Genomic DNA, 15,460 nt, shown 5'->3' with positions numbered 1-15,460 from the left:
AAAGTTCCAGCAAAAAAAAAATCCCAGAGTGTTTTGCCTGACAAAACCATGGACAAAACCGCGTCTGCTCATGAGGTAACACAATACAAACAACACAACAGTCAGCAGTTTACAAGACAGGGATTCCTCATTGTTTTGGGTTCACTCGCACGGACGATGTACTCGGCCAATGAAATCGCGAAGAAAACCACTCCCGTGTAAAATTGACCAATCAGAAACCTGCGTTGAAAATATGGGCGGAACTCCTGAGAGCGAGAGCTGAGGACAGGAAGTCGCGTGTATGCTAACGGTAAACTGTAATATTTAGCCACACCTCGCAGGTCCATCTACCACAAACAAGAATGGATATAAGTTAACAATGACTGGAGAGAAAAAGAAGAAAAAGCGGCTGAACCGCAGCATTCTTCTAGCTAAGAAAATCATCATTAAAGATGGAGGCACTGTGAGTAAAACATTTCTTTGTGGCAGTTAGCCATATGCTAGTCAGGGCTAGCAAGCTAAACCAGTGTTTTTACAGTATGAGCTGTAACAACTCTACACTGAGTGTCATTTCGATTGACAACCTGGCAGACACTTTATGGTGATTCCATCTGTTTCGTGATGCAAACTAGTAACTGTTAAGTCTATAACCGACTCTAAGGAGAAATGAACAATAATATTTGAGAGACAATAGTTTCATTAGACAGCCAACAGTGAAAACAACAAGCCAGCTGTCTAGAAAGCAAGCCAGAATTTTCATGGCTTGCGTTTTGACATCGAGTGAGATATCTTATGTTCAAAACCTGTAAATGAAACCGAAAGCTTCAAAATAGGAAAATTAAGTAAGAGAAATAAATGATCTTTATGATGAGCGTCAGTGACAGAATTCGGTGTTCCGTCAGGATAGAAATTAACATGCTTTTTATGACATATGTTCTGTTTACTTATGACACATGTCACAGTTTACCTGACGTGTTCTTTATAATGACGTGTTTTTGGTTTACCATGTCGTTTTGGTTGTGAACTTTAGAAAATAGTCGATGAGCTGTCAAATGTTGACTTCATGAATCAAGTAGTAGCTATGTATTCACACATGGTATGATTTATATGTTGTCTATGCCTTCATTGTCCTTGTAGGAAACACTTGTCAATAATATTTCTTCAAAGTCCTTATATTAAAAAATTGATTTAAAAAGACTGTAAGGCCAGTGAGTAAGTTGACATCAATGTGTTGTAAACTTCTGTCCACAAACATGAATGTAAATAAAACGAAACTCCTGACATTACGTTGTAATATGTTCCCAAATGCAACAAACTATACTTTATCAAATCAAAGGCTGTGATTTAAATATCACAATTTGATAAGAGATATCACTATTTAGTAAGTAATTAAGTAGCCCCATTTGTTTATTTTAATGTTACGTTTAATTAATGATTAGCATTTAATCAACTCATGTTTGGGAAACTCCGAACTAATATTTAAGTGCAAATGAATGGTCCATTTGTACCAGGCTAAATTATATATGATTTTATGAAAGTAAATATTTTTACTTTGACCTGTCCTCTGTCATTTAAATACGCCTCGTGTTTTCATGTAGTGTAAGAGGGTTTTACACTGTGCCATAAACAGGTTGTACATTACCAGAGGTTTCTAATCATTGACTTATTGTACAAGTGATTAGCTTGGGACTCCTGGAAATCGATTGAAAAAGGTTAAACACTATAGCTTTCTGAATCAACAGCAGCTCCTCAATGTCACTATTTATATCTTGCTCATCTCACATTTAATAAGAGCTTTTATGAATACATTACAGACTGTACAAAGAGAGATGTGTATGTTGACATTGTGTTAAATGTCTATTAACCTGCGTAGTCCTTTCAGGCTTTGTTTGCTCTGTTAACTGCTTGGGCACAGGCAACGACTCTTTCTCTCCCCCCTTTCTAATGATCCATAGCATTGTGTTCAATCTGCAGGCTGTTAAACATAATTAGTGCGGGCTTTCTTGCGGACCATTAAGTGACTTCCGATTTTCGGCATGTACAACTTCAATAAGGGTTTGGCGAGGTAGTTTTGGCCGTTTAGGGGTTGTATTAGGGCCAGGCATCCATCTAATATTTGTTAAAGTGAAAGCTTTTGCAGTACACCAGATAAAGAGCAAATAAATGTAAGATAATAAGTCTGTCATTGTATGCCCCTTGGACCCTGTTATTGCACACTATGATGTTGTTTATTTAATGGTAATAAAGGATATTTGCTCTGTCTTATGGTCTGCAATGTGTATCGTTTTCTCTTTATTATCCAACCTTTCTCCTTATTGCTTCTTTATCCGTGTTCTTCTACATTACTTGTATTTTGTTTGTTTGTAGTAACACTAACTCCTCCTTGTTTAGCCACAGGGGTTTGGAGAGCCCAGTGTCTACCATGCAGTGGTGGTTATCTTCCTGGAGTTCTTCGCCTGGGGACTGCTCACCACGCCCATGCTTACGGTAAACCAGTTTTGCTTCATCGCCCTCATTCACAGTTTCAGATCAGAGCGAATTACCAGCCATGAATGTTTGCATTCATTCTCCCTTCCTTTTGTATCCATAACAAGGAGTGACATTTCCCATTGCCCAGATCCGAGAAGCCTTGTACAAATTTATGAATAAATTAATCCTGATCAAATGAAGAGGGCAGAATAATGCACTTTTAGTTGATGAGGGATGCATTGTGTTGGCTGAGTATAATTGACCAAGCGATATTAAAACGACATCAAACAGTGTCATGGTCTACGGTCTAAAAATTACCTTTTTATTCTGAAGGCTAACTGGAGGGTTTGTCAGGCCACAATGGTTATAAATGAAGCCGAACCTGTAATAGGCTCTATGCACGGCGGTGCATGACGTATTTCCGGCGAAGGTCTAACGATGCTGGATTACTTCCGCCGATCGTAGAGTGCTATGCTATACCGAGAATTTATATTGGCTTCTATACTCTTTGGCTATACTAAAGGAACGTTAGTCACAAAAACAGACAAAACAGCCACCCCTCATTTTGTTTATGCTTATTTGCTTTATTATATTAAATAAACATAACTATATATATATATATATATATATATATATATATATATATAAAATGACATCTAAACGTATGAAATTTTCGTTTCAAAGACGGGAGGACAGCAAATTTTGAAGATAATCCCGTTTTCCTCCGCTTTAAATCTCCCCAACCGGAAACTGAAGAGCAGCCTTGTGTCAAAGGCGGAAGTTATGCGTGCATATAGCGTATTTACTTTGTAACGTAGTGCCAGTTGTTTTTATGCTGGCCAGCATGATACTGTTGTTGACACTGTATCCAGTACAGTCACAGCATGCTACATGATCCATGGCTCTCACTGTAACTAATGTTTTTCTTAAAATTACACTGCATGCAAAGTGGAATTGCTGTTTCCTTTTGATGAATAATGCATGAGTTGAAAGTAGTTTTGGGTTTAACTCTTTCTGCAGGTCAGAAGCCCCTTAGAGTAAAATGTGGTACACTCAGGCCAAGCTCAGTACATATTTATTTATATGTATATTTGGTCATATATACAGATCTGTTCAGAAGTTTGGGGTCTAAGATTTCAAAAAAAAATTTTATAAAAGAAGTCTCTTATGTTTACCAAAGCTACTTTATTTGACTAAAATGCAGTAAAACAGCATTTATTTGAAATCCAAATCTTTTGTAACATAATAAATGTCTTTACTCACTTTTGATCAATGCAGTCTTGCTGAATAAAAGTATTTAATCTGGCTGACCCCAACATTTTGAACTGTACTTTGACACATTCAATCTTACTGCTATTAAATTCAGGTATCAGATATTTCCAGCTTTGTTTACTTTGTTTCTAGGGATGTACTGTACAGTATATCTGTTACCATATCAGTATCTGCAAATATTGGCATTGACATCTGTCTGTTTTGCGTTTGTTCAGCAGAATGAATTTAAACATTGTAAAATTTAAAATGGTCAAACAGAAAACAGAGCTGTGAACACAACACTACTCTTATTGATCAATGAAAGAATAATAATTACCTAAAATATTGACTAAACTAACTTTTTTTCATTGGTTTAAATGGTATCCGTAACTTCTATGGCACATTACAAAAGTACTAAACAGTTATGCATTATTTCTATTGTACATTGTAATTCTTTTATGTCTGATTTCACACTGTTGATCAGTGTCAACACAATATATGGTAACACTTTAGGGTCCAATTCTCACTGAGCTAGTTGCTTATACGCATGCATATTACTAGGATATTGGCTGTTTATTAGTAGTAATTATAAAGCACATATTAATGCCTTATTCTGCATGGCCATATTCCACATCCCTTAATCCTACCCAATTCCTAAACTTAACAACTACCTTACTATTGATAAGCAGTAATTATGAGTTTGAGGCAAAAGTTGTAGTTAGTTAATAGTGAGAATTGGACCCTAATCTAAAGTGTGACCCAATATAGATTTATTGTATGAGCCTTGATATCGATTATCGGCCACAGCATAAAAGACCAAATTGAAATCTGGATTTTTTGTGTTCATTTAAACTTGGAAATAATGTTTTAGGATTTTGAAATATTTAAAACAAAATTTTGTGACTATTAAAATGTATTATTAAATGTAATATTAAAATGTGGACATTTTCACTCTCACTCATTCTTATTGTTTGTAACGGAAATAATGTAAAATAAGTATTTTCTCTAGTGGTCAGTTTTTGAGGCTATATTATTGGCTTTTGGTAGTGGCTGAAATTGAAATAGTCACGGATAAATTACTTATTCATTTTCCTTATAATTTCCCAATGTGGGATGAGGTTTTGCATTTAGTTGGTGCTGTTGAGCCAGAGAGCCAGTGCTCTTTGCTCTGGGCTTTTATTTGATTAGTAGCCGCTGATACTGAAGGACTAATGAGCCTAACAAACCCTTTCAGATGAACGCTGCACTGACAAGACTTATCATCTCAGCTAGTGGCACAGTTTTGCTCTTTCAGACAGTGCAATCGAGTCCTAAAATCTGAGTTCTCAGCTGAGTGCTGAGTGTTCAAATTAACACAGCGGGGGAAATGTGTTCACATGCTTTGTTTCATCTCTCAACAGAGCGTAGGAACAGTCTGTTCACAGCATTCATTCTAATTTTTAGAGTGGGGCATAGCCTGAATTCAGAGGAGTATTACCCATCGGTTGAACGTTTCTCACAGGAGCTTTATGGGATTGTTAGACCGTTTACATTTCCATGATGATAACAGTGACTGATAAAGAAGTAACAGTATCAGGTTTTGTTTTTATATGTCATTATATGAATCCAACCTATATACGAGCAGATTATTTTTGCAGGACAATATGCAAGGAATCATTTATTGCAAAAAATGATCAATAACCAGTGTCATTTCCCTTTTCTAAAATATGTCCTAGCTGTGCAGTTATAGAAAATGAATAAATGTTTTTTTCAATATTTTTTTTAGCCTATCAGAATTGAACATGCCACTGTATAAGTAAGGCATATGCCCTCTTGGACTTCAGTCTTATATTAATGTTGACCTCTTGGAACTAAAGACTTTCTTTGAATTTGTATACAGGTCAGTTGATTTGTTTCCCAGTCATAAGAGAACAGATCTCTTTTGTACACTTATGTAAAACATTGACACTTGGATACAGTGTGTTTAATGATTAATCAAGCCGTGGGAATCATTGCTCCAGTTAGAGGTATGCACCTGCCTTCAACGCCAATGACTGATCTTATGCTCAGCCTTAAATAGAAAGCAGATCAAATCTCAGAATGCTCAAGTAACATTTGTGATTACATACAGCCTTGCCTTGTACTTGCCTTCTTATGGGTTGGCCAGTTCTTTGCACATTCAAAACAACATGTTTTGCACCTACGGTGGTTGTTTTGTAACCTCTAAAACAGTGTTTCCCAACCCTGCTCCTTGAGGCACACCAACAGTGCACATTTTGGATGTCTCCCTTTTCTGACCCATATATTTCTGGTCTTGGAGTCTCTACTAACGAGCTGATGAGTTGATTCAGGTGTGATCGATTAGGAAGAGTTGGAAAATGTGTAGTGTTGGTGTGCCTCCAGGAACAGGGTTGGGAAACACTGCTCTAAAAAGTAAAGCAGCAAAAACAAATGACACTAGTTTATGTGGAAATGGATTATATATATATATATATATAGAGAGAGAGGCTTTTGCATCTGAAGTATTCATATATATATATATATATGAATACTTCAGATGCAAAAGCCTCTAAGTCCGTCTCTAGGTTTTGTTTAATATTAACATTTTTATCATGTATAGGTTTCTACCCAAGTGCCGACATTTCTGAATGGGCTGGAGCTGGGATTTAGTGAGTTTGAAGTGAAAGTATTTGATGAACGTATACTATGTGCAGAGAGCATTCACTTAATGTTATCTCATTTTTGACAGAGGTGGATTTTAGAGGCTTTTGCATCGGAGGTCTTCATATGTTTTTTGTTTGTTTGTTTTTTATTGAAATCTGACGTTTAAATAAGAGACTATTAACGCATCTCTGTCTCTTATACTCAAGAGATGGAAGAATCTTGAAATTAGTCTAAAAGTGCATTTAAAAAATTGTGATGTTCATTTGATGTTGCTTACTTTTAGAATGTGATGAAATCAGTGCAAATATATTTGATGAACCCAATCCTTATTGCCAAGTGTCGGCCAGTAGAAGTACTTCTTTGATGAGCTGTGCCATGGAGTAAATTTAGTGAATCATTGAATCATTAACCTAGTTATTCTGTACCCAACAGATTATCTGTATATATGTACAGCATACATTTTATGGTCAATCTGTTTTTTTGTTTCAGGTGTTACATCAGACATTCCCCCAGCACACATTCCTGATGAATGGACTTATTCATGGTGTCAAGGTAGGACATTGATTCCAGCCATTCACGTTTACTCATGCTTTTCCACTTCTCCCTTTCTGATGTGACAAGAGATAAGAGTCAGGATTAGAGCTAGCTACTCTTACGTTGCGATGTTTATTTATGATAAACCCTGATCATACAGTGATGCCCTTGAATGTGGTGAAGTGGGTACAGAATTTTCCATTTTCAACCTCACCGATAAACAAGATTCTGCAATCCAACCGGACCCGGATGTTACTGTGAAATTTTAAGATCCAAACAGTTTGTCAGATCCGGTCAGGCTCTGGTTGCAGTTGTTTTTTTAAACTTTCAGATTAAATGTGCCATTTAAGGAAGTCATGTGCTTTTGTATTCACTCAGGGCCTGCTGTCTTTCCTGAGTGCTCCATTAATCGGTGCTCTGTCAGATGTGTGGGGCCGGAAGTCCTTCCTGCTGCTCACTGTGTTCTTCACCTGTGCTCCCATCCCTCTCATGAAGATCAGCCCATGGTAAGCCTCTTGCATGAAGCAGTTGCCTACTGAGACAAACAATATATTTTTTAAATGTGTCTGTGTGTGTGTATGTATATGTATAGTATAATATGTACACATATACATACATTTATTTTTATTTTATACATTTTTTGGAGCATTTTGAGAAGTAAAATTGTATGTCATGATTCTACTGAATAAAACCTTTTTTTGTGTCCAGGCAGGATCTGCTTTTTAATGGAGTATTTTAATGCAATATTTAGTTTCTTATTTTTTCTTTTGATTTTGGGGTAAAATATAGCCTGCATATTCCTTTGTGAGTGTTATTTTAGTATTATTTATGTACCCTTTGTACTGTTTATTTCAGGTTTCATTGTAATTTTAGTTTGTTTTAGTAATTTTGTTATGTCCATGACATGTATTTTTTTTTAATTCTATTTTAGTAGTAATTTTAGTAGTTCAGTTAGTTTCTAAGGCAACATTTCTAATTTTCATTTAAGTTTTTCATCTAATATTTATATTTTATTCTATTTTAGGTTTATTTAAATTAATGGAAATGATTTTTAATATTTTCAGTTTTCGTTAACAAGAACACTGTTGTGAGCTTAACCCTACAGTAGCACAGTCATTGATTGATTGACAGACAATATGATTTGTTCATATTATCATCTAATTTAATTTTAATTTTAACATTTCAAACTGTCTAAATGTTTTATTTTAGACTTAATCAGATTTTTTTCTTCTCATTCTCTTTGTCTGATCCTACAGGTGGTACTTTGCGGTGATCTCCATGTCTGGTGTGTTTGCGGTCACTTTCTCCGTGATCTTTGCATATGTGGCTGATATCACCCAGGAGCATGAAAGGAGCACAGCATATGGCCTGGTGAGCAGAGGAACATGACTCATGTTTTTTCTTCTTCTTTTTTTTTATGTTGTGCTGTAACTAACTTCACAGCAACTGTATGTGCAAGAGCAACGCTGGATATTGGTTTCCTGTTATTTTGACAGTCGTCTGTGGTTTCCTTTTTGGCCCTGCAATTAAATTAAGGTGTTAATTGCATCAAGGCAACATTTTCCTTGTGATCAACACAGCTGATTTATTTTTATTTTTATTTTTCCCACAGGTGTCGGCCACTTTTGCAGCCAGTCTGGTGACAAGCCCAGCGATCGGTGCGTACCTGTCAGTGGCGTATGGAGATACATTGGTGGTGATCCTTGCCACGGCCATTGCCCTGCTAGACATCTGTTTTATCCTGGTAGCGGTTCCTGAGTCCCTGCCTGAGAAGATGAGACCGGCCTCCTGGGGAGCCCCCATCTCCTGGGAGCAGGCAGACCCCTTTGCAGTGAGTCACTCATGTCTATGCATACAGTCATGGGGATGCAATGACCCTTGTCTGTCACATGATAAGGTTGTTGTTACCTGATTGGTGGTCTAGTTTTAGGGTTGAGATAATTGTTCAGATCAATTAGTTTTAATTTTAGTTGTTTAATTTTTGGCCGTGTTGCTTTAATAAATTATTTAATACATATACACTGCCATTCAAAAGTTTGTGGTCAGTAATATTTTTATTTTTTTAAACTTTTCAACAACTATGCATTAAATGTATCAAAAGTGACAAAGTCATTTCTAATGTTACGACAGATTTCTTTTCAAATAAATGCTGTTCTTTTGAACTTTTTATTCATCAAAGAATCCTAAAACAAATGTTAATGGTTTCCACAAAAATATTAAGCAGTACCACTGTGATGATAATGAGAAATGTTTCTCGAGCACCAAATCATCATATTAAAATGATTTTCGAAGGATCATGTGACACTGATGACTGGAGAAATGATGCTGAAAACTCAGCTTTACCATCACAGGAATAAAAATGTTTTGAAATATATTAAAAATAGAAAACTGTTATTTTAAAATTGTATTTTTGTAACTGTATATAACTGTTTATAACTGTATTTTTGATCAAATAAATGGATCCTTGTTGAGCATAAGACTTATTTAAAAATCATTAAAAAAACATGATAGTGTGTATATATATATGTTACATTTATATTACTTTTTATTATTGTTGTTACTATTATAACATATTTGATATTTTCCAATCTGAAACGTTTTTCGAAAATGTTGTTTTGCGTGTTCCTATTCTGTTTGCCTTGTTGCCTCAAATCAGTACCATTGTGAATTCCATTTTGGGGAGAAAAAAAACCATGAGCAGGCATTTGAAGAAGAATGGCGAAGATGTCGTCTGTCACTTATTAAATGAATCATGCTGCTGTGCTCCTACCCACTCATTCTCTCTGTGTCTTTCTCCCTCTTTCTCATGCTCTCTCTGTGACTCTTTTGTTCACAGTCCTTGCGTAAGGTGGGCCAGGACTCGACGGTTCTCCTGATCTGCATCACAGTCTTCCTGTCCTACCTGCCTGAGGCTGGACAGTATTCCAGTTTCTTCCTGTATCTCAGACAGGTACAGTGCACACCTTTATATCAATGACACGGGGCTGTTTACACCTGACCACTTCATGCGTTTTCTGTGATCGGATAGCTATCCGATCGTGAAAAGACCAGGTGTAAATGCCCTCCGAAACGCATTCGAGACGGATTTGAATCCGATCGCTTAAACCACTTCAGGAGGTGGACTGGGCCGCATTCCAGACGAAACTGTACAAGTGCATCTGGTTGTTGAAACCACATATGTAAATTTTACTCCTCCCAAAAATGCTAAAAAATAAACGTGTGAGAGCGTGTTATAGGCTATATGTCATGTTATAGTCAGATATGACGGCGCTACTGCGTCACGCATCACCTCAGATGAGCGTCTATTCATCAAGCCATCGCGCCGCTAACTATCGCAAATCAAAGTGAAAGTAAGTCGCAGACGCTTAACACACAATCATCTTCATTAAAAGTAAAGAAACGAAATGATCTTACCAGTTCTCTTAACGCTCTCTCTTATTGCGGTCTTTGATTTTGAAATTAGCTGATGATCAATAAAATGCAGCAATATCTGTTGCTTTCGGTGACGTGCACTCCATTAAATCTGCAGCGGTAATTGAAGATCGGATTTATATCCGTTTTGCAAAAACACATTTATGTGACCAGGTGTAAATGGAATCGTTTTGATAAATCAGATAGCTATCCGATCTGAGAAAATGCATGAAGTGGCCAGGTGTAAACAGCCCCACAAAGACAACTGAAATTCCTTTTTATTTAGTGGCATGGTGGAGATCTGAGGTTGCTACTACTGCATGAATATGCTTAGGCAATTATGCAAACACTCAAACCTTGTTGTTGCTTAAGCAAATACCCCAAAAATGAGTCATACCTCACATAGTCTCCCTCACCCTCCAAGTAAACAGTTAGAAATAACTTGAGATAGTCATGTGATGTTTAACTCACTCAGCTTCTACAGTAGTTAAAGGGCATCCGTTTTGCAGAAGGCATTCTTCCCATATTTCAAAACAGAGATTTGTTTGGTTTTGTGGATGCATGTTGTTGGCATCCTTCTGTCTTCGAGAGACAATGGTTTAGAATCTGCACCCAGGTCAGTCTGTGGTTTGGTTGCAGAAGGCATTCTTCCCATCTCCCTTTTGTGGATGCTTGTACATAATGCTTAGAAACATCATTATGTAACACTGACCTTTGGTCAAGCAATTCAAGAAGTGTTTCACCTTTCTTTTCTTCTACTGTCAGGTTGACAATTAAGGAAACAGCATGAACGACACTGTATGCTGTTGATGTTAATGGGTTTTATATTAATAAAATCAAAAGGTTATTTCACACCAGTGTTGTTATCGTAACTAATGTTATTTAAAAAAAATTGTTAATTGAAATAAAGATAAAATAAAATGTAAATATTAAATGAAAAATGTCAACAAAAATAGAAATGAAAAATTTCCAACTAACTGAAATGTTTTAGTCGAAGTACTAAAATTACTAACTTAATAAAATAAAACCAAAATGAATTAAATTAAGCTATAATTAAAACTTTTGGTAAAAATATAAGAATGAAAGCTATTTCAAATTATTAATAACTATAATGGTATCTAAATAATACTGAAATTACGCTGTTTCAGGCGATTAGATTCACTGGTCTGTCGGCCGCTAACTAAAAATGCTCTGGAATTGAATGATTCAAATCTTAATTGAAATATGTTCTTAAACTGCCAATTTTTAATTCCCAGGTCATTGGATTTACATCAGAAACAGTTGCTGCCTTTATTGCTGTGGTGGGAATCCTTTCCATCTTGGCTCAGGTTGGTTTCCAGGATTTTTTTTCCACCCCTTCCATTGTGAGTTTGTACCGCCTGACTCTGAGCAGCACAGTGTGTGTTCATTCATACTAATCGAGTGCATCAGGCTAGGGGTATGCAATACGACCACAATCCAAATCATTGTGTAAAATGACTCAAAAATATTACACAAAATGTACATCGCATAAAAAAGTTGTTTTTGCTTTACATAAGGTTTTTATATCATCAAAATTTGAGACCATTGAAATTAATTTTTGTCACCAATTTCAATATCACAAAAAAATACTAGTCTACATAAATTGTATAAAGTAAGCAAATGTATAGAAAACACTGCATATCTTCAATGTGTAAATTAAATATACATTTATTCTTATTAAAGTGAGACAAAAGTGATTCAGTCAAGAGCTTTGAGAGATTTTCTCTTTTGTTGTTTGATTAACATTAGACACAGACGGCAGCATGTTTATTAAGCTGCTGTCACTTTAAGACCATGCACGGCTCCAATATACTGTTACACATGCGTTTCCTTTCTCAACTGTTTACGAGGATACTTGCAAAAACGGACACATTAGTATGCTCAGCGCGTTATGAGCGGCGGCTTCATGTGCGTGCGTCTCTCAGACCGTATGCACATATAGCGAAATGAGTTCCCTTTTGCTGTTTCTTGTTTCAACGGTTTAAATTCACTTTATTTTTAAACCGCAATGCTTAATGCATGGAAGCTATAAGCTTTCGTCACCACGTAGCACAGCAACATCACGTGAGCGTAACCGCAATAGAGGGCGATAGTCCCAAATCTCTACCGGTTGACAAATTTCTACCGGTTAATCGTGTCTACTGTTAAGTCACCCACCCCTACATTAAGGTGCTAGATTGTAAAGGGAAGCCAGTGAAGATTTGCAAAGTAATGATTTATGTCTCTGTGCAGACGGTTGTCCTGGGAATCCTGATGCGTTCCATAGGGAATAAGAACACTATCTTGTTAGGCCTTGGCTTTCAGATCCTACAGCTGGCCTGGTATGGCTTTGGCTCTCAGCCCTGGTGAGTTGATCATCTAGAAAGTAACCCACTAGAGGGCAGCAAAGTCTTAGTTAGACATGGTACATTTCAAGTCACAGTTTGTAAATTGGACTTTTTACTTGAAATCAATTATTATAGTGTTTCATAAGCTATATTTAAAGCACTTTACCAAGATATTTCACAGCTAGTTACTGTTCTGAAAATGTTTTGTTGTTGTTGATAAATGGATGAAGAAAATCAATGGATTTCATTCAAGATGGCATGTCCTGCTTTTGTGACATTTGACATGCCATTACAAGTCATCAAGTTATCTTTCTGTGTCTTTTGGCTAGAACTCAAACAAACATGACCTCTGCAGTGTGTGTTTTGGATCAGTGCATGTTCCTGAAACTAGTTACACATGCACGTGAACTGAAACCGATTGAGAGTCTGTGTGTGTGAGTCTGATGGTTTATTTTTCCCTTAAGGATGATGTGGGCCGCTGGAGCCGTTGCTGCCATGTCCAGCATCACCTTCCCGGCAATCAGTGCCATAGTGTCCCGCAACGCAGACCCTGACCAACAAGGTGAGACACGTGCAGCCATACACAGTTGAGTCTCTGGCTGGAAGCCTGGAACATTTAGTTTAGCCACAGAATAATTATAAGTCACTGTTTATTGTTATTACATGGAATATTTAATTCTGATGGGAAAGAAGTTTCTTATGCTCAACAAGACTACATTTATTTGATCAAAACTACAGTGAAAACAGTGAAAATAATTTTATTTTAATATATTTATATATGTTTTCTATTTTAATATAAAGTGTAACTTATTCCTGTGATGGCAAAGCTGAATTTTCAGCATCATTTCTCCAGTCTTCAGTGTCACATGATCCTTCAGAAATCATTCTAATATGCTGATTTGGTACTCAAGAAACATTTCTTATTATTGCCAATGTTGAAAACAGTTGTGCTGGATAATAATTTTGTGGGAACAGTGATGCATTTTTTCAGGATTCTTTGATGAATAAAAAGAACAACGTTTATTTATTACTTTTTTTTTTTTTGTCTTTACTGTCCGTTTTGATCATTTTAATGTGTCCTTGCTGAATAAAAGTATTAATTTCTTTTTTTTTTTAACAATCTTTTGAATGGTAGTGTATTACAATATAATATAGTAACCTGGTTTTTTTTCTCAACATGTGATTGGGAAAATGCATTTTCATTCAGTATGTCTCTTTGTCTCTGTCAGGTGTGGTGCAGGGGATGATCACAGGAATTCGAGGACTCTGTAACGGTCTGGGTCCTGCGCTCTACGGCTTCGTCTTTTACCTGTTTCACGTGGAGCTCAGTGAAATGGACCCCGCAGAGAGCCCAGAGAAGGGTGCCAAACCCAACATGGCCAACCCCACAGATGAGGTGAGTGGTGATAAGAAATAAGAAATCTCTCTCTATTACATAACATGCATGGACCCACAAATCTCTGTATATCATGCCCCTTCAGAGTGCCATCATCCCAGGCCCTCCTTTCCTGTTCGGAGCATGCTCGGTTTTGCTGTCCCTTCTGGTTGCTCTCTTCATCCCAGAGCACAATGGCCCCAACATGCGGCCCAGCAGCTACAAGAAGCACAACAATGGCGCGCAGAGCCACTTACACAGCTCGCAGGGCGGACCCTGCGATGGCAAGGAGCCTCTACTGGAGGACAGCAGCGTATAACCCCACTGACGAGGGGGGCGGGCACGGACCCCAAACCCCCTCACATACCACCCCAACCTGCCCAGGCACACATGAGCAGTGCACCTTTTTACAGAAGATGACATCACCGCCCTCTCTTGTTCCCCTGCAGCTCGGAGGCAGAATGAGCTGTGGGAACTGGCGCACATATTACAAGTGCGTAACTGGGCCAACTGGGAGCTGACCTTGGCCTTGAGGACAGGAAGTGGAGCAAAGGACATTTTGGCTTGAGGGAAGTGCAAGCAGACAGTTGTGTGCTGATATGGACTTGGTGAAGGTTTTCCTCGTTTTTACTGTTACATATTTTTTTGTGTGTTTTTTCTCTCTTTCCGAGTTTCAATTGTATAAATGTTCCTTGTCCAAAGACCTGGTAACCGTAACAATAGGGAACGTGTCTATCGTGACGTTACAGGCTAACTTTTGATGTGCTGCTTTCTACTGGTTCTACTTGGTTTTGTACTTAACAGATTAAAAGACGCTTCTAGGGAAGAGTGTGTCGTCTTTCCGAACCCTCAAGGAAATGTAACCAAGAAATGTCAGAAAGAAGGTCATCAACGTCATTTCACACAGTCATTGCTGTTGTATCATGCTCCTTCAAACTATACTTTCTGTTCTTGTACATCAGATGAAATAGTTTGTACTTCCTCTCCCTTCCTCACAAGAGGTGTGTCAGAATTCCTGCAGAGGGAGTAAAAGTTGCCTTTAAGTGACTTTTCATCACAATTACCAAAACCCAGATGAAGACTACGCTCTGAGAAGGGTCAAACGTATCGCTCCTGTCGGAGCCTGCGCATATTTGATTTTCGTTTATCGTCTGCTTCGCCACCAGAACTCCCTGTGAACGTCAGCACTGCCATGTTACAACAGGCTAGCAGGGTTACAAGCTTACTGACCGCACACTTAGTTTTCATATTATCGCAAGCACTGATGTGGGTGGAATAGCTTAAATGTGATTGGATGAGCATCGCTAGATCAAGTGAATCTAATATCACACATGCTGCTACTGTAGGGTGTACAAGGTTACAAAGTTCTGTGGTATAATAACGTGGTGTGTTTCTATTAGAGCTAAGCTTTTTTGGGCACGCCATTGTAATTTTAGACCCCAAATTTTGT

General features: G+C 37.4%; 1 protein-coding gene across 2 annotated transcripts; it reads left to right on the top strand.

The window, feature by feature from the left end:
- The first annotated feature begins 260 nt into the window (after positions 1–260).
- On the top strand, positions 261–15,384 carry mfsd14a2 (major facilitator superfamily domain containing 14A2). Of its 2 annotated transcripts, none has more exons than XM_056236349.1 (12): positions 261–442; positions 2,377–2,466; positions 6,832–6,894; positions 7,255–7,382; positions 8,133–8,247; positions 8,489–8,707; positions 9,713–9,826; positions 11,544–11,615; positions 12,541–12,653; positions 13,100–13,197; positions 13,865–14,031; positions 14,117–15,384. In XM_056236349.1, exons 1-12 carry the CDS (start codon positions 359–361, stop codon positions 14,327–14,329), a joined length of 1,476 nt encoding a protein of 491 aa, XP_056092324.1. In that variant the 5' UTR covers positions 261–358; the 3' UTR covers positions 14,330–15,384. The 2 variants fall into 2 exon arrangements, with proteins under 2 accessions (XP_056092324.1, XP_056092323.1); XM_056236348.1 differs by having other exon boundaries at positions 262–442; positions 2,371–2,466.
- The last annotated feature ends 76 nt before the right edge of the window (positions 15,385–15,460 follow it).

This window comes from Rhinichthys klamathensis, unplaced genomic scaffold, assembly GCF_029890125.1.
Source record: "Rhinichthys klamathensis goyatoka isolate OS25496 unplaced genomic scaffold, OSU_Roscu_1.1 h1tg000446l_1, whole genome shotgun sequence".
Lineage (NCBI taxonomy): Eukaryota > Metazoa > Chordata > Actinopteri > Cypriniformes > Leuciscidae > Rhinichthys > Rhinichthys klamathensis.
Note: the sequence above shows the minus strand (reverse complement) of the source record. Positions and strands in the feature narration are given on the sequence as shown.